This window comes from Oncorhynchus kisutch, linkage group LG3 (genome assembly GCF_002021735.2).
Source record: "Oncorhynchus kisutch isolate 150728-3 linkage group LG3, Okis_V2, whole genome shotgun sequence".
Classification (NCBI taxonomy): Eukaryota; Metazoa; Chordata; class Actinopteri; order Salmoniformes; family Salmonidae; genus Oncorhynchus; species Oncorhynchus kisutch.
This window is the reverse complement of record NC_034176.2, coordinates 19346244-19366476: the sequence shown is the minus strand read 5'-3', so window position 1 is coordinate 19366476 and position 20233 is coordinate 19346244. Positions and strand designations below refer to the sequence as shown.

General features: G+C 41.3%; 1 protein-coding gene across 1 annotated transcript; it reads left to right on the top strand.

Annotated features, from left to right (window-relative positions):
• Positions 1 to 1180: 1180 nt before the first annotated feature.
• Positions 1181 to 18821, top strand: LOC109876834 (annexin A1-like). The gene is made up of 13 exons (XM_020469210.2): positions 1181 to 1383; positions 2145 to 2216; positions 2634 to 2724; positions 3361 to 3455; positions 3636 to 3749; positions 8235 to 8325; positions 8417 to 8496; positions 8591 to 8647; positions 8761 to 8854; positions 16861 to 16956; positions 17348 to 17406; positions 17715 to 17837; positions 18441 to 18821. The coding sequence occupies exons 2-13, from the start codon at positions 2157 to 2159 to the stop codon at positions 18498 to 18500; spliced, it is 1020 nt and encodes a 339-aa protein (XP_020324799.1). The 5' UTR covers positions 1181 to 1383; positions 2145 to 2156; the 3' UTR covers positions 18501 to 18821.
• The last annotated feature ends 1412 nt before the right edge of the window (positions 18822 to 20233 follow it).

Here is a 20233-nt window from a genome sequence, read left to right as displayed (position 1 = left end):
GGATAACCCTTTGTATAACCCTTTTTGGTACTAGGTAAAATCCTTTTTTGTTCCAGGTAGAAACATTTTGGATTCCATGTCAGAGGGAACCCAAAAGGGTTGTACCTGGAACCAAAAAGGGTTCTCCTGTGGGGACAGCCGAACCCTTTTGGAACCCTTTTTTGTACGAGTGTAGGCTCAAGCAGATCTGTGGGCGGTGTCTGCTGGTTGCCTGCTACAGGTGTGGTGCAGGTGTGGCTAGACAGTCAGTCATCATGCGATGGAATGTGAGGTGTTTTCAATGAGGCAAAGCAGAACCTAAAAGGTTGGAACCAAAAGGGCTTTACCTAGTACCAAAGAGAAGTGAAAAGGGGTGGTTTCCTCTCACTAATCTATAGAGATGTTTCAAAACAAACAACTATGTAGGTAACTCTTAAAAAAACATTGACAGAGGCAGGCACAAGCTTGGCAGGCAACTTACAGGTAGCATCAGCTCTCAGACTTGTGGCCTTAACAACCACAGGAGGTAGCTAGTAAACCACACCCTTGAGGCACTCTTTACCGCCAGCCTCAAAGGAGGATTATACATGAGATTATACATGAGATAAAGTTGATAGTTTAATCATGTTTTAAAGCTGAATCATTTCAAACCTTGCTTATATTTGTTCACGTGTCTCTCTATTATGCATGGGAATACTCAGGAACATATTTCTTAAATAAGAGTCACTTGGAGCTTATTTCCTGCTGTTTTTACAGTCTATTATGTTTGCTCATAACCACCCGGCCACCAGTTGGGGACCCTGCTTTACATTGTTTGTTTACAATAAATATCAAATATTACAAACAATGTAGTAAAACAAGTTCATATATTGGGCTCTGATGGGTAACGCAGGTCTTGAAGTATTTATAGGTTATATTCTTCAAGACTCAATGGCTAAATATCATTCATTTAAAAATCAAGGGAACACCTTTTGGTTTACCGGTAATTGTAACCCCAGATCGAAGCACAACTTCCATAGGCTAAGAAATCACATTTTACTTCAATGTATAGTGTCTACATTAAATATTGAATTTGTTCACATCGACACAAGAAGGAACTTTACTGAACAATCCACATCTGTTTTCATTTAACCAAATTGTGTCAGTACTATCAGTTTTTTCGACATGGCTGCTATTAATTTACTGACGACTTTATTGCGCTGCATGGAAACGTTTACGCAGTCTTGCAACCAGAAGTGCCTGTCCAATGGTACCTATTGCGAGTGTGGGTTGCACCGTTGCTACCGTGGGTGGGGTTTTTCGTGTTTATATATATATATATATATATATATGGTTGTGCAAATTCCCAACCCCCCTGCAATCTCAGTCTGAGAACGTTTCACAGTCACTACCTGTGGCCAGCTGGTAAGATATCCCATTTTTGATTCAATATACCTTCTGCAGGAAATTGAGCACCTCGACTTCCAATCCTAGATAACAATAATTTGTTGTTGTCATGAACCATTTATATTTTGCATTTGGGAACTCTCCTTTCGGGACGTTGAAAACGTGTTTAGATGGGAAATTAACTTCCCTGTTTCTTTGTCGCTCCGATCTGGTAGCCAGTGTGGCTGTGGCGTAGTAGTAACATTTCAGAATGATTTTGATTCCTTATTTTCTGTAACGGTTGCATTTACCTGAGTGAGCAGATCATGTTATGTCTTGAAAAGCATTGTGAACTAACCGAGTAAAAGTGACGAAACGGTTAAAGTTTTGAGTGAGTTCTACATGATTCCAGTTAGGCGCGGGTCATCACCAGATTTTTGTGCGATAGATTGGGGCAGTTTGTTCTGCAGTGACATACATAATCTGTACAGCCTCATAAACACATTTCTATCCAGTTGTTGTTGGCATATAATTGTATTCTATGGAATGATGATTAGCCGATATAAGCGGCAGCCTATCATAGGCAGATACATGTTTTACTTTTGTGTTGGGGATGAGTCCATGAAATACAGATTGACAAAATATATGCATGGTCTGGTACTGTAGCATATTCTGGCATCAAATAATTAGCTTTTCAACTATAATTATTTTAGAAATGCAATAGACTTTGGTGTCAATATAGAGGATATTATTAATACTGTACTGTGGTTATTACTGAATCCCCCTGTTTCTCTCTGCAGACCTGTTCCACCATGTCCTTCATTGCAGCCTTCCTGGAGCAGACCGTCTATCTGGGCATGCCCGATGACATGGTAGGGTTCTGTTCCACTTGCTTGGGGAATAGCCTTGAATCTGCAAATATTTACCAGGCTGTGTTTGTACATTTCTACCCAGATAGAGAGGAGGGGACGGGGGAGGACAGAGTGAGAGCAAAAGTGATGGATGTTGAGGGTAAAAAAGAGGGTCAGTCTGAGACAGTCATAGGAGGAGAGATGGTTGACCATACTTATCTTGTGATTTATAGAAGGAATTTAGTAGTTGGGAGCCCTTCGGTTCAGAACCATTAGAAACCAAAAATACAAAATGCATAATTCCTTCTCTTTCCCACTCTATCCCTATTCCTTGTATGGGATGTTTCTCCCTTTTGCTTCTGAATTATTCTCTACATTTTGTGAAGGTATCCATTGATTCACTGCATGGCAGCTAAGTGGAATTGTTCTCTGTCTCAGACCTTACTCAATCAGGGCACTGTGATTCCATACCCGCTTTTCAGTGCCGATGGGGATGCAGTCATCTTGGATAAGGCCATCAAGGCCAAAGGTGAGGTTGTCACACACACACACAAATGTTTGAATGTGTTTCATAGCAGAGAAGCTTAGGTGAATAGAACTCACTCCGTGTGTAACATGAGGCAGCATAGGGGGACATTCTGAGAGCGAATGTGAGCATGTGTGTACATGTCTGTTTCTATTGTCTTTTGCAGGGGAGTAGTCAAAGATTTCTCACCGTACGCCTGGGGCCACACAGATTTTTTTGTGTTAGTTTAAAAAATGGATAAGGGATCATGGATTAGGCTAGGCAATGGTGTTTCCTAGAGACGGGTTGGCTGTTTAGCAACAAAACCGACGAGTGTACAACTATTTGGCAAAACAGATGGGATTGGCTATACTTCGTCTGAAGTTGTTGGTTAGGTATCTAGCACATTTTAGCCATATTGGCATAGACAGGACATTAGTCAAAACAAGACATGGTATCAATAAAAAGATTAAACGAGATGAAACAAGACACCCACGATTCCCTACATGACAGCTTTTTGTCATTTGTTGCTAGCTATCTGACCATTCAGAATCATAACGCACACCTTCTGGCCACACTGACGCATGCTCATCATTTTCGTGACGTTGTCAGCCAACCCATCTATTGAACAAGTCCTTCCATCTTGTCTCTGTGACGTAGGTGTAGATGAGAACACCATCATTGATGTGCTGGTGAAGAGGAGCAACGCCCAGAGACAGCAGATCAAAGCTAGCTACCAAAAGGCTAGTGGCAAGGTAAGACGGGACACCCACTAGGTGCGTTTGGTTTAGCATGTGCGGCTCGTGGGTGGAATTCGCACTTCAGGATCAATGGAATGATGCAAAACGTGCAATCTCCAGCCACCTGGTGCACCTGGAAAGCTTAAACACACACTTGTATGACTGTGGAAGTGTGTATCAACCCTCTATCTGCAGCCTCTGGAGACTGCCCTGAAGTCGGCCCTAAATGGAGAGCTGGAGGATGTGGTTCTGGCACTGCTCAAAACGCCAGCCCAATATGACGCCCAACAGCTCAAACTGGCCATGAAGGTACACACTCACTCACTCAGTCACTCACTCAGTCACTCACTCAGTCACTCACTCAGTCACTCACTCAGTCACTCACTCAGTCACTCACTCAGTCACTCACTACTACTAAGAATATACAATACTACTTAGAATACAAACAAATGTGTATCTTTCCCTCCGTTCGGGTGGCCTAGAGACGGTAACAGATATAATACAAATAATTATAGCGTAATGATTACCTTCTAAAGAGGACGCTGGGATGACATCATCCTGTATTCTTGTTCTGCTGTTTAGTCAGACCCACCCACTTCCTAACACCCTACCCATATTGACTCATTCTGCTTTATTATAGTGTGGTGTAATAACGGTGGGACTTTTAAAATGTGTGAGACTGTCTGTATTCTTTATACAATGGGTGGAGCTGTTTTAATATGTGAGGAGACGGTAAGAAAAGGGTTGATGAGTACCTACTGTACTTTAAGTTTCACGATACACAAGTCTGTGCATGTGCAGTGTGTGTGATCCCAGCTAGCACATTTCGTTTCTAGGAAGTTGTGGGAACGTATGTTTTTGGTTTCCCATTGGTTCTGGTATCTAAGCCATACGTTTCCTGACTGGTAAAATGGTTGCAGGGAGGTTCCTATGGTCCCTTTAAAGTTTTCCTGGGAGGTTTTATTAATGTTCTAAGAAAGGAAATTATAGGTTATTTAAAGGTAATTTAATAATGTTCTGTGAACATGTTTCAATTAAACTTTCTGTTATACTGAACAGAAATATAAATGCAACATGTAAAGTGTTGGTCTCTGTTTCATTGAGCTGAACCCCCCCCCCCCCCCCCCAGGTTATTTATTTCAGATTTTTGGAACACATTTGTTTACTTCCCTGTTAGTGAGCATTTCTCCTTTGCCTAGGTAATCCACCTGACAGGTGTGGCGCATCAATAAACTGATTAAACCGCATTATCATTACACAGGTGCACCTTGTGCTGGGGACAAGAAAAGGCCACTCTAAAATGTGCCTTTTTGTCACACAACACAATGCCACAGGTCTCAAGTTTTGAGGGAGCATGCAGTTGGTTTGCTGATTGCAAGGATGCCCACCAGAGCTGTTGCCAGAGAATTTAATGTTCATTTCTCTACCATAAGCCGCCTCCAACATTGTCTTGGAGAATTTGGCAGATTTTACAACCGGCCTCGCAACCGCAGACCATGTGTAACCATGCCAGCCCACGACCTCCATCAGGCTTCTTCATCTGCGGGATTGTCTGAGACCAGCCACCCAGACAGCTGATGAAACTCTGGGTTTGCACAACCGAGGAATTCCTGCACAAACATTCAGAAACCGTCTCAGGGAAGCTCATCTGTGTGCTCATCGTCCTCACCATTGTCTTGGCCTGACTGCAGGTCGGTGTCGTAACTGACTTCAGGGGGAAAATGCTCACCTTCGATGGCCACTGGCATGCTGGAGAAGTGCGCTCTTCACGGATTAATCCAGGTTGAAACTGTACTGGGCAGATGACAGACGTGTGAGTGAGTGTTTTGTCAATGTTGTTAAGAGTGCCCTATGGTGGGGTTATGGTATGGGCAGGTGTAAGCGACGGACAACGAACACAATTGCATTTTATCAATGGTCATTTGAATGCACAGAGATAAAATGACGAGATCCTGAAGCCCATTGTTGTGCCATTCATCCGCTGCCATGTTTCAACATGATAATGCACAGCCCCATGTCGCAAGGATCTGTACACAATTCCTGGAAGCTGAAAATGTCCCAGTTCTTCCATGGCCTGCATACTCACCAGACACCAGACCATTGAGCAAATTTGCGATGCTCTGGATTGACTTGTATGATAGCATGTTACAGTTCCCGCCAATATCCAGCAACTTTGAACCGCCATTGAAGAGGACTGGGACAACATTCCACAGGTCACAATCAACAGCCTGATCAACTCTGTGAAGTAGATGTTGTGCTGCATGAGGCAAATGGTGGACACAACAGATACTGACTGGTTTTCTGATTCACGCCCTTACCTTTTTTGTAAGGTATCTGTGACCAACAACTACATATCTGTATTCCCAGTCTTGAGAAATTCATAGATTAGGCCCTAATGAATTTATTTAATTTGACTGATTTCCTTATATGAACTGTAACTCTGTAAAATTGTTGAAATTGTGTTGTATTTTTGTTCAGTATAATAACACGGCTAACTTAGTTTGCGTTAACTCCAATCACAGGACATATGGAACTTAATTTGCTAAGGCATTATTAATCATGCAAACATTTTTTTAATTGTGGCATGGAGTCAGTCCGATTCGAACCTGTAATCTTCTGTTCTCTATCCATAGAATGAGTTAATTGCGCCATACCATATCTTTTTAACACATACAAAGCGGTTCATTTTAGTCTATTCAAACCAACACCATTTCAAAGGAAAATAAGCGCTCATTAAGATCAGGTGTGGCCAATTAATACATTTAAAGTTCCATTGTGTAACTAACTTTTTGGGTGACCTGACCAAATTCACATAGAAACGTGAGGTATACATCTGTCATTCTCGTTGAAAGCAAGTCTCTAAGAAGCAGTAGATCTGTTCTATGTGCACTTTCTCTATGTTTACCCTTAAGTTTTGTTTTTGCGTCTTTTGGTTTTGTACACCAGTTTCAAATGGCTGAAAATATTATTGGTTATGGAAAATATATTTGTGACCCACCACCTCAATTCAGTCTTGTCAACATTTTAAATTGTGTTTTTTACATTGGATAAAAGTACAGACTCAGAGTTACAGTGGTATATCATACACTGCAATTAAGGAACAATTGGAAAGTATTTCCGCTTTGAGAAAATGGTCCTTGAATGTTTTGGTACACCTACTAGAGCTCTTCTTTTTCTACACCCATTCAGCATTGTTCACACCCTCTTAAGCCCCACCCATCTCTTTAAGGATTCACATGAGGCCATGTGCTAAACAGAGTGAGTAAGAAATTAAACATCCAAAGATTTCAATACTAAAAGTGCTGAAAGTAGTATCAAAAATAGTAGTAAAAATACACTCTAGTCCTTGGCCTATATCCTAATCTGACTTTGCAGGTCCTGTTCTTCATATTGCAGTTTCTGGTAAATACACAGTATATTAAATCAAAAGGTATTTGTCACGTGTACAGCATAAAGGTGTAAACGGAATGGTGAAATGGATATACAAATATCGTCTAAATTGATGGTGAAAGAATGTGTGAAAGAAATGCTATAACCACCAACCCAGCCACATCAAACTAAGTGGATGCGTCACTATTGTCTAGACATGTACACATGTTCATGAAATACTATAGATCACCATAATCACCCCCAGACACAGCTGGCTAACTTGATGGGTTATGTCATCGTCTGGCGAAGTGGAGTCTTCTGTTTAGACAGGTAGGTAGCTGAACAATAAACCATAATCCCAACCCATAGCTGCAGTAGAAATGGATTGTTGTAGCTAGCCACCATGCATGAAATGCTGTAGTTTGACTATTCAGGTAGCTAAAGTGAACCAACTAGGTTCAATGTTAGCTAGCTAACATTAGACTATAACTAGCAATGGAAATGGATTGCAGATCATCCACCTAATGTTAGGTTGCTCGCTGGCTAGCTAGCTATCTTTCGCTGGCTGGCTAGCTAGCTATCTTTCGCTGGCTAGCTAGCTAGCTAGCTAGCTATCTTTCGCTGGCTAGCTAGCTATCTTTCGCTGGCTAGCTAACAGTACGCTTTAACTTAAAATGAAAACAACTCATTTCTGACTAAATTAGAAACGTATAATACCTGAAAATGAAGCTAGACTCTTACCCGTATACATGGATGAACACTTGTTTGTCCTGTTGTCAAGTCACTCCGGTTCACACTGACTGTGCAGAAAGTAGTCCGTCACAACCTTTTCCCGCTGATCTTTGTCGATAGCGCCTGCTAAATCCAGGGCAGCAATTTTGTTGAGCGCAGTAGCAACACTTTTGCAGTTCTCAATTTGGCCTAAATTAGCTCTGTGACGGTCTTTGAACATTTCTAATGTTTTCTTGTGGTTTTAGTAAATGTTAAGGTAATGAATAATAATTCATATAATATATATATATATATATATATATGTATATGAATGAGTATATATATTTTTTATATATATATATATATATTTGTGTCAAGTTCCTTAAATGTGCTGAGAATGAAGCCAAGCAACTATCCTGCACCATTCCTGGAAGGTTGTTTGCAAAATAACCATAGGACAACCATGCCCTCACCAAGCTCTAGGAAACATTTTGTTTTTAGAACATTATATGCTAGCAGTGTGGTGTCTGGTGGTATAGTGATAGACTTGTATGTGCAATACCCCCCTGTTTGCCTGTTTTTGTTTCTGTTTGAGGCATAATTAACATGGCCCTGCTCTTTGTTTGTGTCATCCAATCCTGGGCTCGTTTGTCTCAGCTTTATGACTGATGTGACCCTTTTGTCCTAGTTGACACTCTCTCCTATTTCTCTCAGGGATTGGGCACAGATGAGGATACTCTGATTGAGATTCTGGCCTCCAGGACCAATAAAGAGATCAAAGAGATAAAGAAGGTCTATAAGGAAGGTGTGTAATGTGTTTATGTCTGCAATATGTAAATGTCCTGTACGTGATGTGATAGTTACAAGTCAATAATCATGTCTTTTTTTCTTGCTAGAATACAAAAAGGAGCTGGAGAATGACATCAAGTCTGACACAGGTGGAGACTTCAGGAATGCTCTGCTTTCGCTCTGCAAGGTGTGTGTGTGTGTGTGTGTGTGTGTGTTTTAACTTCGGATGAATATTTTGGAACAATAAACCCACCCTCCTGCCCCCCCTTCACATACTGTAGGCTACTAGGAATGAGGACACCATGGTGAACCAGGAACTTGCTGACAGTGATGCCAGGGTATGGAGAAAAGAGAGAGGGAGTGTGTTTGACTGTATATGAGAGAATTTAAGAAGTCAATGTGTAATGCGATTCCTGTATGTGATGCCTGTGCCTACTCTATCGGTCCATAGGCCCTGTATGAGGCTGGAGAGAAGAGGAAGGGAACAGACTGCTCTGTCTTCATAGACATTCTGACCACCAGAAGTGCTTCTCAACTCCGCCAAGGTGAATATGTGATGGCACAACTCTGTGAGCTTAAGTCTAATCGAAACATGGAAAGTTATGCTGCTTTGAAATTTGATCAACTTTTAAAACCACTAGGGGTGTCCCCAACAACAAGAAAATCTTTGTCGACCGAAAGAAGTCCTTATTTATTTTTCCATATATACAGTGCATTCGGAAAGTATTCAGACCCCTTGAATTTTTCTGGAATTTTGTTACGTTACAGCCTTACTCAAATTAATTTAAACATTTTAGCTCATCAAATTAATTTAAACATTTTAGCTCATCAATCTACACACAATACCCCATAATGACAAAGTGAAAACCGGTTTTAAGACAATTTTGCAAATGTATTAAAAATACCAAACAGAAGTACCTTATTTACATAAGTATTCGAAATTGAGCTCTGGTGCATCTTGTTCCCATTGATCATCCTTGAGCTGTTTCTACAACTTGATTGGAGTCCACCAGTGGTAAATTAATTGGACATAATTTGGAAACTCACACAACCCGTCTATTTAAGGTCCCACATTTGACAGTGAATGTCATAGCAAAAACCAAGCCATGAGGTTGAAGGAATTGTCCGTAGAGCTCTGAGACAGGCTTGTGTCGAGGCACAGATCTGGGGAAGGGTACCAAAGAATTTCTGTAGGGTTGAAGGTTCCCAAGAGTGGCCTCCATTCTTAATTGGAAGAAGTTTGGAACCAACAAGACTTTTCCTAGAGCTGGCTGCCCGGCCAAACTGATCAATCGGGGGAGAAGGGCCTTGGTCAGGGAGTTGACCAAGAACCCGGTGGTTACTCTGACAGAGCTCCAGAGTTCTTCTGTGGAGATGGGAGCACCATCTCTGCAGCACTCCACCAATCAGGCCTTTATGATAGTGGCCAGACGGAAGCTACTCCTCAGTAAAAGGCACATGTCAGTGAGCTTGTAGTTTGCCAAATGGCACCTGAAGACTCTCAGATCATGAGAAACTTTGAACTCTTTGGCCTGAATGCCAAGCGTCCCGTCTGGAGTAAACCTAGCACCGTCCCTACAGTGAAGCATAGTGTTGGCAGCTTCATGCTGTGGGGATGTTTTTCAGCAGCAGGGACTAGAAGACTAGTCAGGATCTAGGGAAACATGAAAGGAGCAAGGTATAGAGAGATCGTTGATGAAAACTTGCTCTCGAGCACACAGGACCTCAGACTGGGGCGAAGGTTCACCTTCCAGCAGGCCAACAACCTTAAGCACACAACCAAAACAATGCAGGAGTGGCTTCACGACAAGTCTCTGAATGTCCTTGAGTGGCCCAGCCAGAGCCCGGAATTGAATCTGATCAAACATCTCTGGAGAGACCTGAAAGTAACTGTGCAGCGCCACATCCAACCTGACAGCTTGAGAGAATCTGCAGAGAAGAATGGGAGAAACTCCCGGAATACAGATGTGCCAAGCTTGTAGCGTCATACCCAAGAAGACGACAAAGTACGGAGTGAAGGGTCTGAATACTTATGTAAATGTGATAATTCTGAATTTGTATTTTTTTATAAATTTGCCCAAAATTCTAAAAACCTGTTTTGGCTTTGTCATTATGGGGTATTGTGTGTAGATTGATTGGGGGGGGGGGGGGGGGGGGACTATTTAATACATGTTAGAATAAGGCTGTAATGTAACAATGAAAAAGTCAAGGGGTCGGAATACTTTCCAAATGCACTGAATCTCTATCTTTATATCTAATGAAAGTGTATGTGTGGATATATAATATATATATATATATAAATAAATATATAAATATAATAATATATATATATATAATTTCATTACAATATAAAGATAAGAGATTTGCATTACAACCTGTAATTTAAATTGATTTTTATTTGGATTTCATGTAATGGACACACAAAATAGTCAAAATTGGTGAAGTGAAATGAAAAAAATTACTTACTAATTATAAACGTAAAAGTGGTGCATGCATATGTATTCACCCCCTTTGCTATGAAGCCCCTAAATAAGATCTGGTGCAAACAATTACCTTCAGTCACTTAATAAATTAGATTGCACACAGTTGGACATTATTTAAGTGTCACATGATCTCAGTATATAAACACCTGTTCTGAAAGGCCCCAGAGTCTGCAACACCACGAAGCAAGGGACACCATGAAGACCAAGGAGCTCTCCAAACAGATCAGGGACAAAGTTGTGGAGAAGTACAGATCAGGGTTGGGTTATAAAAAAAAAAAACTGAAATTTTGAACATTCCACGGAACACCATTTTTAATTTTTTTTAATTATTATTATTATTATTATTATTATTATTATTATTTTAATGGAAAGAATTAGGCACCACAACAAACCTGCCAAGGGAGGACCATCCACCAAAACCCACGGACCAGGCAAGGAGGGCATTAGTCAGAGAGGCAACAAAGAGCTTCAAAGCTCTACAGCGGAGATTGGAGTATCTGTCCATAGGACCACTTTAAGCCGTACACTCCACAGAGCTGGGCTTAACTGAAGAATGGCCAGGAAAAAAGCCATTGCTTAAAGAAAGAAATAAGCAAACACGTTTGGTGTTCGCCCAAAAGGCATGTGGGGGACACCCAAACATATGGAAGAAGGTACTCTGGTCAGATGAGACTAAAACTGAGCTTTTTGGCCATTGTGGAAAATGCTATGTCTGGCACAAACCCAACACCTCATCACCCCGAGGACAACATCCCCACAGTGAAGCATAGTGGTGGCAGCATCATGCTGTGGGAATGTTTTTTGTCGGCAGGGACTTGGAAACTGGTCAGAATTGATGGAATGATGGATGGCGCTAAATACATGTAAATTCTTGAGGCAAACCTCTTTCCTTCTTCCAGAGATTTGAGACTGGGATGGAGGTTCACCTTCCGCAGGACAATTACCCTACGTGTACTGCTAAAGCAACACTTGATTGGTTTAAGGAGAAACATTTAAATGTCTTGGAATGGCCTAGTCAAAGCCCAGACCTCAATCCAATTGAGAATCTGTGGAATGACTTACAGATTGCTGTACACCAGCAGGAACCCATCCAACTTGAAGGAGCTGGAGCAGTTTTGCCTTCAAGAATGGGCAAAAATCCCAATGGCTATATGTGCCAAGCTTATAGAGACATATCCCAAGAGACTTACAGTTGTAATTGCTGCAAAAGGTGGCTCTACAAAGTATTGACTTTGGGGGGGTGACTAGTTACGCACACTCAAGTTTTCATACATTTTGTCTTGTTTCGCAATATGTTGTGTAAATCAAATGATATAAACCACCCCCCCCTCACAAAAAATATATTTTAATTCCAGGTTGTAAGGCAATAAAAAAGAGAAATTCCAAGGGGGTGAATACTTTCTGTATGTATACAGTTGAAGTTGGTAGTATAGCCAAATATATTTGAACTCAATTTTTCACAATTCCTGACATTTTAATCCTAGTACAAATTCCCTGTCTTATGTCAGTTAGGATCACCAATTTATTTTAAGATTGTGAAATGTCAGAATATTAGTTGAGCAATTTCTTTCAGCTTTTATTTCTTTCATCACATTCCCAGTTGGTCAGAAGTTTACAGACACTCAATTAGTATTTGGTAGCATTGCCTTTAAATTGTTTAACTTGGGTCAAATGTTTCGGGTAGCCTTCCACAAGCTTCCTATAATAAGTTGGGTGAATTTTGGCCCATTCCTCCTGACAGCTGGTGTAACTGAGTCAGGTTTGTAGGCCTCCTTGCTCACACACACTTTTTCAGTTCTGCCCACAAATTTTCTATAGGATTGAGGTCAGGGCTTTGTGACGGCCACTCCAATTACTTGGCTTTGTTGTCCTTAAGCCATTTTGCCACAACTTTGGAAGTATGCTTGGGGTCATTGTCCATTTGGAAGACCCATGTGTGACCAAGCTTTAACTTCCTTACTGATGTCTTGAGATGTTGCTTCAATATGTTCATATAAATTTCCTTCCTCATGATGACATCTATTTTGTGAAGTGCACCAGTCCCTCCTGCAGCAAAGGACCCCCACATGATGCTGCCACCCCTGTGCTTCACGGTTGGGATGGTGTTCTTTGGCTTGCAAGCATTCCCCGTTTTCCTCCAAACATAACAATGGCCATTATGGCCAAACAGTTCTATTTTTGTTTCATCAGACCAGAGGACATTTCTCCAAAAAGTAAGATTTTTGGCCCCATGTACAGTTGCAAAACGTAGTCTGGCTTCTTTATGGTGGTTTTGGAGCAGTGGCTACTTCCTTGCTGAGCGGCCTTTCAGGTTATGTCGATATAGGACTTGTTTTACTGTGGATATAGATACTTTTATACCGGTTTCCTCCAGCATTTTCACAAGGTCCTTTGCTGTTGTTCTGGGACTAATTTGCACTTTTCGTACCAAAATACATTAATCTCTAGGAGACAACGCATCTCCTTCCTGAGTGGTATGACTGCTGCGTGGTCCCATGTTTATACTTGCGTACTATTGTTTGTACAGATGAATGAGGTACCTTCAGGTATTTGGAAATTGCTCCCAAGGATGAACCAGACTTGTGGAGGTCTATAATTTTCTGAGGTCTTGGCTGAGTTTCTTTCGATTTCCCCATGATGTCAAGCAAAGAGGCACTGAGTTTGAATGTAGGCCTTGAAATACATCCACAGGTACACCTCCAATTGACTCCAATGATGTCAATTAGCCTATCAGAAGCTTCTAAAGCCATGATATCATTTTCTGGAATTTTCCAAGCAGTTTAAAGGCACAGTCAACTTAGTGTATGTAAACTTCTGACCCACTGGAATTGTGATAGTGAAATTCTCTTTATGTAAACAATTATTGGAAGAATTACTTGTCAAGCACAAAGTAGATGTCTTAACCGACTTGCCAAAACTATAGTTTGTTAATAAGAAATTTGTTGAGTGGTTAAACACGTTTTAATGACTCCAACCTAAGTGTATGTGAACTTCCGACTTCAACTGTATATATATTTCACACACACACACACACACACACACACACACACACACCACAAAAATCCAAATAACTTCACAGATCTTCATTGTTAAGGGTTTAAACTCTGTTTCCCATGCTTGTTCAATGAACCATAAACAATTAATAACCATGCAGCTGTGTAATGGTCATTAAGACACTAACAGTTTACAGATGATAGGCAATTAAGGTCACAGTTATGAAAACTTAGGACACTAAAGAGGCCTTTCTACGGACTCTGAAAAGCACCAAAAGAAAGATGTCCAGGGTCCCTGCTCATCTGCGTGAATGTGCCTTAGGCATGCTGCAAGGAGGCATGAGGACTGCAGATGTGGCCAGGGCAATAAATTGTCATGTCCGTACTGTGAGATGCCTAAGACAATGCTACAGGGTGTACAGGTGATCGTCCTTGCGGTGGCAGACCACGTGTAACAACACTTGCACAGGATCGGTACATCCAAACCTTACACTTGCGGGACAGGTACAGGCAACAACAACTGCCCAAGTTACACCAGAAATGCACAATCCCTCCATCAGTGCTCAGACTGTCCTCAATATGCTGAGAGAGGCTGGACTGAGGGCTTATAGGCCTGTTGTAAGGCCGTTCCTCACCAGACATCGCTGGCAACTACGTCGTCTATGGGCACAAACCCACCGTCGCTGTACCAGACAGGACTGGCAAAAAGTGCTCTTCACTGACGATTTGCGGTTTTGTTTCACCAGGGGTGATGGTCCGTTCGCGTTTATCGTCGAAGGAATGAGCATTACCCCGAGGCCTGTACTCTGGAGCGGGATCGATTTGGAAGTTGAGGGTCCGTCATGGTCTGGGGCGGTGTGTCACAGCATCATCGTACTGTGCCTGCAATGACAACGAGCTATCTCAACGCTGTGCGTTACAGGAAAGACATCCTCGTTCCTCAAGTGGTACCCTTCCTGCAGACTCATCCTGACATGACCCTCCAGCATGACAATGACACCAGCCATACTGCTTGTTCTGTGCGTCATTTCCTGCAAGACAGGAATGTCAGTATTCTGCCATGGCCAGCGACGAGCCCGGATCTCAATCCCATTGAGCACCTATGGGACCTGTTGGATGAGGGCTAGGGCCATTCCCCCCAGAAATGTCCGGGAACTTGCAGGTGCCTTGGTGTGAAGAGTGGGGTAACATCTCACAGCAAGAACTGGCAAATCTGGTGCAGTCCATGAGGAGGAGATGCACTGCAGTACTTAATGCAGCTGGTGTCCACACCAGATACTGACTGTTACTTTTATTTTTGATCCCCCCCCCTTTGTTCAGGGACACATTGTTCCATTTCTGTTAGTCACATGCCTGGAACATGTCTGAGTCTTTGTCCATTTAAAATAACATCAAATTGATCAGAAATACAGCGTAGACCATTGTTAATGTTGTTAACGACTATTGTAGCTGGAAACAGATTTGAAAAATATATATATATATTTATTTTTTAATTTTTTTAAAGGAATATCTACATAGTAGTACAGAGGCCCATTATCAGCAACCATCACTCCTGTGTTCCAATGGAACTTTGCATTTTAATTTATCATTTTAAAAGGCTAATTGATCATTCGAAAACCCTTTTGCAATTATGTTCGCACAGCTGGAAACTGTTGTGCTGATATAAAGAAGCAATAAAACTGTCCTTCTTTAGACAAGTTGACTATCTGGAGCATCAGCATATGTGGGTTTGATTACAGGCTCAAAATGGCCAGAAACAAAGACCTTTCTTCTGAAACTCGTCAGTCTATTCTTGTTCTGTGAAATGAAGGCTATTCCATATGAGAAATTGCCAAGAAACTGAAGATCTCGTACAATGCAATGTACTACCCCCTTCACAGAACAGCGAAAACTGTCTCTAACCAGAATAGGAAGAGTGGGAGGCCCCGGTGCACAATTGAGCAAGAGGACAAGTACATTAGTGTTTCTCAAACTAGACACTGACGCCTCACAAGTCCTCAACTGGCAGCTTCATTAAATAGTACCTGCAAAACACCGGTCTCAACGTCAACCGCGAAGAGGCGACTCCGGGGTGCTGGCCTTCTAGGCAGAGTTGCAAAGAAAGAGCCATATCTCAGACTGGCCAATAAAAAGAAAAGATTAAGATTGGCAAAAGAACACAGACACTGGACAGCTGAACTATGCCTAGATGGCCAGCATCCCGGAGTCCCTTCACTGTTGCCGTTGAATGGTGTTTTGCGGGTACTGTTTCATGAAGCTGCCAGTTGAGGCGTAAGTTTCTCAAACTAGACACTAATGTAAAAAACAATCAACTGCTTTTGCGACACCCCAGTGTAGCACTGTTCGGCTGCTGGAATTCTGTGTTCAGTTTTTTTTTTTTATCCCTTGCCTAATGCGACAACCACAGAGCGGGCTCAACTTGACTGGCTGCCGTAAATTCCATAAATTGTCCATCTTTCGCTTAAACAAGTTAACCACAAAGATCAATTTTAGATAGGCCTACTGGAATTTGTAGCTCAGTGCTCTGTCCTTGGCTAAACTAGGCTTGTAATTAAACATGTTTCAGACGTAGTCATATTTTACAGAAAATATACACGTTTGTTATTAAGGCACATGAATGTTCACAAAGGCATTTCTGAAGAAATAATAACAATCTAACATCCCTACTGTGAAGAAGGAACCCAACTTCTTGAATCCCGTCTCCACACACACAGAGAGAGGTTGTCTCAGATTTGGGATGTGCAAAAAATACTTTTCCAAGTCACACATGCATCTAATATTCACTTGTACATGTGCGAAAAGGACAAATCTAAGCGCCCACCAAATTATTATTTAAGTACACAAACACTTTATTTTCTCACCACCTGTTAATTACATTTACATTAGTGTTCTTTGTTTTTGTCATCAGTTAGACACTGAAGTCGGGCAAAATGTTTGTCAACGCACCACAAATGCTACTCGAATATAGATGTGCGTGTGGTTTTCCATTTTTCATCCACTGTATGTGCAACCACACATGACTTGATACTGTAAGTGTTTCAAGTACATCATTATTTTCTTTTCTCTCTCTTTCAGTGTTTGAGAAGTACTCCAAGTACAGTAAGGTGGATGTGACAAAGGCTATCGACCTGGAACTGAAGGGAGACATTGAGAACTGTCTGACTGCCGTAGGTGAGATGTCACTGCCAGGACCAAGCCTAGTAATGTTCCAATGTCTTTCATATAATCTGTGCATCACCCTCAATCCATGTCTTCTGCTGTATCACACTCTTCACTGGGCATCAGCCCTGTAACATTACATTATGTCCTTCATTTTCCTCATGCAGAAAAAGGTCATGCTGTGAGCAAATTAACATTTATCTCTCAAGACTAAAATAATAATAACTTTTTAAATAGATGGGATGGCACATTATCCAAGGCAAATTCACTATACTACAACTCCTGCAATGCACTGGTTACCTCATGGCCATTCCGATACCCTTGCGACAGCTTTGGGGAATGCTGCCTCTTGTCTATGCTGCTCTATGATGTCATCTGACAGGTTTTGATATCTGTCTTTCAGTGAAATGTGCTGGAAGCAAGCCTGCTTTCTTTGCTGAGAGACTCAACTTGGCCATGAAGGTCTGTTTACTGTTAAACATACTTACAGTGCGTTTTATGTACTAGACAAACATATTTTTAAAGCAAAAAATTCTTATTGGACACATCAAGGTATTCCCTACCTGTTTCTGTCAATTTTTTACCTAATGAATGCATCTCAGTTTTAAGAGTTGACAATCTACAGAAGAACTAGAGAAAATGTTTATGCATATATACTATATAAGACAGCATATATATATATATATATATATATATATATCGGTTCAAGCTAAGGACCTTGTACTATCTGGTTATAAATCTTCAGTTTGTGTGCATGTGCCATACCCCAGGGTAAAGGAACCAGGACAAAGATTCTGACCCGTGTCATGGTGAGCCGTTCTGAAGTAGACATGGCCCGGATCAAACAAGCGTACCAGAAGACGTTTGGGAAAACCCTCTACCAGGATATTCTGGTGAGCAAACATCTCCACTGCCAAAGTGGCAATAAAAGACAAGGAACTGTTTTCCCAAACCCAGATTAATCACAGTACTAGACCTTAAAGCTTTTTCAACAGATCCTCCATTGAAAATGAGATTAAACCCAGGACTAGGCTTAATCAGAGTTTTAATGACATCACATTGTATGACGTATTCTGATTTCTGGGTCCAATCCGAGATAGGATAGAAGACTGACCATGTGTGAAATGGAGAAATATGCAATCTGAATAATTGTCAAAATATGTTATATTTAAGCAATATGGCCTGAGGGTGTGTGGTATATGGCCAATATACAATGGCTAAGGGCAGTTCTTACGCGCAACGCGGAGTGCCTGTACACAGCTCTTAGCCGTGGTATATTGGCCATATATCACAAACCCCAAAGGTGCCATATTGCTATTATAAACTCTTTACCAATGTAATTAGGACTGTAAAAATAACTATTTTGTCATGCCTGTGGTATATCACAGCCGTCAGCCAATCAGCATGCAGGGCTTGAACCACCCAGTTTATAATATGGTGTCTAAACATTATTTATATGTTGTAGAGTAACTCTGTGCTCTCTCTTACCCCCTTAGGATGACACCAATGGAGACTATGAGAAGATCTTACTGGCCCTGTGTGGAAGTGACAACTAACTTTCTCTCTTATCTCACCAGGAGACAATGTCTACCACAGTGCATGAGTGCCAATGGAGAATAATGTACATGAAACATTCCCCTCCAATGCCTCAAATGCTCTTGCCAAATATGTTCCATGACAACTATTTGAAATGGCAGTCCTGATGTATTTTCACTACATGCTAACAGCAATAAGCACAGTTAGCATGTTAAGCAGCATTGTATAATTTAGGCTAACTTCAGCAGACTTGGTGATCCATAGTGCAATATCACACAGTGGCATTGTACCCTGGTTGGTAACTGGTCCTTTGTGAAAATAAAGCATTTTATGTGGATCCATATTGTCTGTTGAATTTGTTTGTGTATATATTTTTCATTCTATGCAACATTGCATGTTAATAATTAGCATTATTTTTGTAGCCTATCTATGAAAAGTTATAATTTGATAATAACCCATCGAGACTGAACCATGTCATGAGTTACATTTACAACATTGTAAAACACAGACATGGTGTGTAACACAAATTAAGATCCAGCTCACTAGAATTTCGATAGACATGTGTATTAGGCCTACAGTAAGTAGCATGACCGGCTTTGAAAGTAGTTAAATATAAAGCCATTCTTGAGGAAGACCGAAAAGTAGAAGACACCTTTAAAAAAAATTTTTAAAAAATAGACATAAGCCTAATTAACTATCGAACCAGGTCTCCTTTGAGAAATAGATTTTTATCTCAATGAGGAAAAACCTGTATTCCAAAAAAAAAGAGGGAAAAGGTTATGAAAATATGTGTTCAGACCCAGGAGTCTAATCAGTAACACAAAGTTAATCATGAGAGAAAAACGACATTTCAACAGTAGGTCTACATTCTCACGGTCATGGAGGAATGCAGTGTCATGAACCGCAGATATTGGCTCCTGATAACCGTTTTGATTAGGCCTAAACGGAGAAAGATGCTTGTTTGTGTCTTGATTAAACGGCGAATGATCTTCCCGCCTGAGCAACATACATGGTCACAAAAGAAAAGGATATGGCGTGCACACCCAGTGCATTTTTGGATGGCGTTTCAAATAATGTGTTCAAAGAAGAAAAGGAAGGAATGTAACAGTTCAATGCAAACTGTTTGCACATGGTGAAAGCTGCTGTCGACATCCATTGACTCAACCGCAAACCTGAAGAAACACTTGGAGGTAAGGATGACAATTGGCACGTTAGCTTTTTTATTTTTATTTTACCCAGGCAAGTCAGTTAAGAACAAATTCTTATTTTCAATGACTGCTTAGGAACAGTGGGTTAACTGCCTGTTCAGGGGCAGAACGACAGATTTGTACCTTGTCAGCTCGGGGGTTTGAACTCGCAACCTTCCGGTTACTAGTCACACGCTCTAACCACTAGGCTACCCTGCCGCTTTCTTAGCTAACTAGTCTTCCCAATCTTACAGCATATATCGGGGATTTCAGAGAGCATTAGCTGACTAGTTAGTCAGATTTCTAGCAAACTAGTCTGTTAGCTAATTTGCTTGCCAACTCTCCTACACTATCAAATCAAATTTATTTATATAGCCCTTCGTACATCAGCTGATATCTCAAAGTGCTGTACAGAAACCCAGCCTAAAACCCCAAACAGCAAGCAATGCAGGTGTAGAAGCACGGTGGCTAGGAAAAACTCCCTAGAAAGGCCAAAACCTAGGAAGAAACCTAGAGAGGAACCAGGCTATGTGGGGTGGCCAGTCCTCTTCTGGCTGTGCCGGGTG

Excerpts from the sequence above, each read along its gene's own strand:
- LOC109876834 (XM_020469210.2), top strand. The coding sequence starts at position 2,157 with ATGTCCTTCATTGCAGCCTTCCTGGAGCAGACCGTCTATCTGGGCATG. Across the intron at positions 2,217-2,633 it reads TGGGCATGCCCGATGACATG|ACCTTACTCAATCAGGGCAC; the intron begins GTAGGGTTCTGT and ends TCTCTGTCTCAG. Across the intron at positions 3,750-8,234 it reads AGCTCAAACTGGCCATGAAG|GGATTGGGCACAGATGAGGA; the intron begins GTACACACTCAC and ends TATTTCTCTCAG.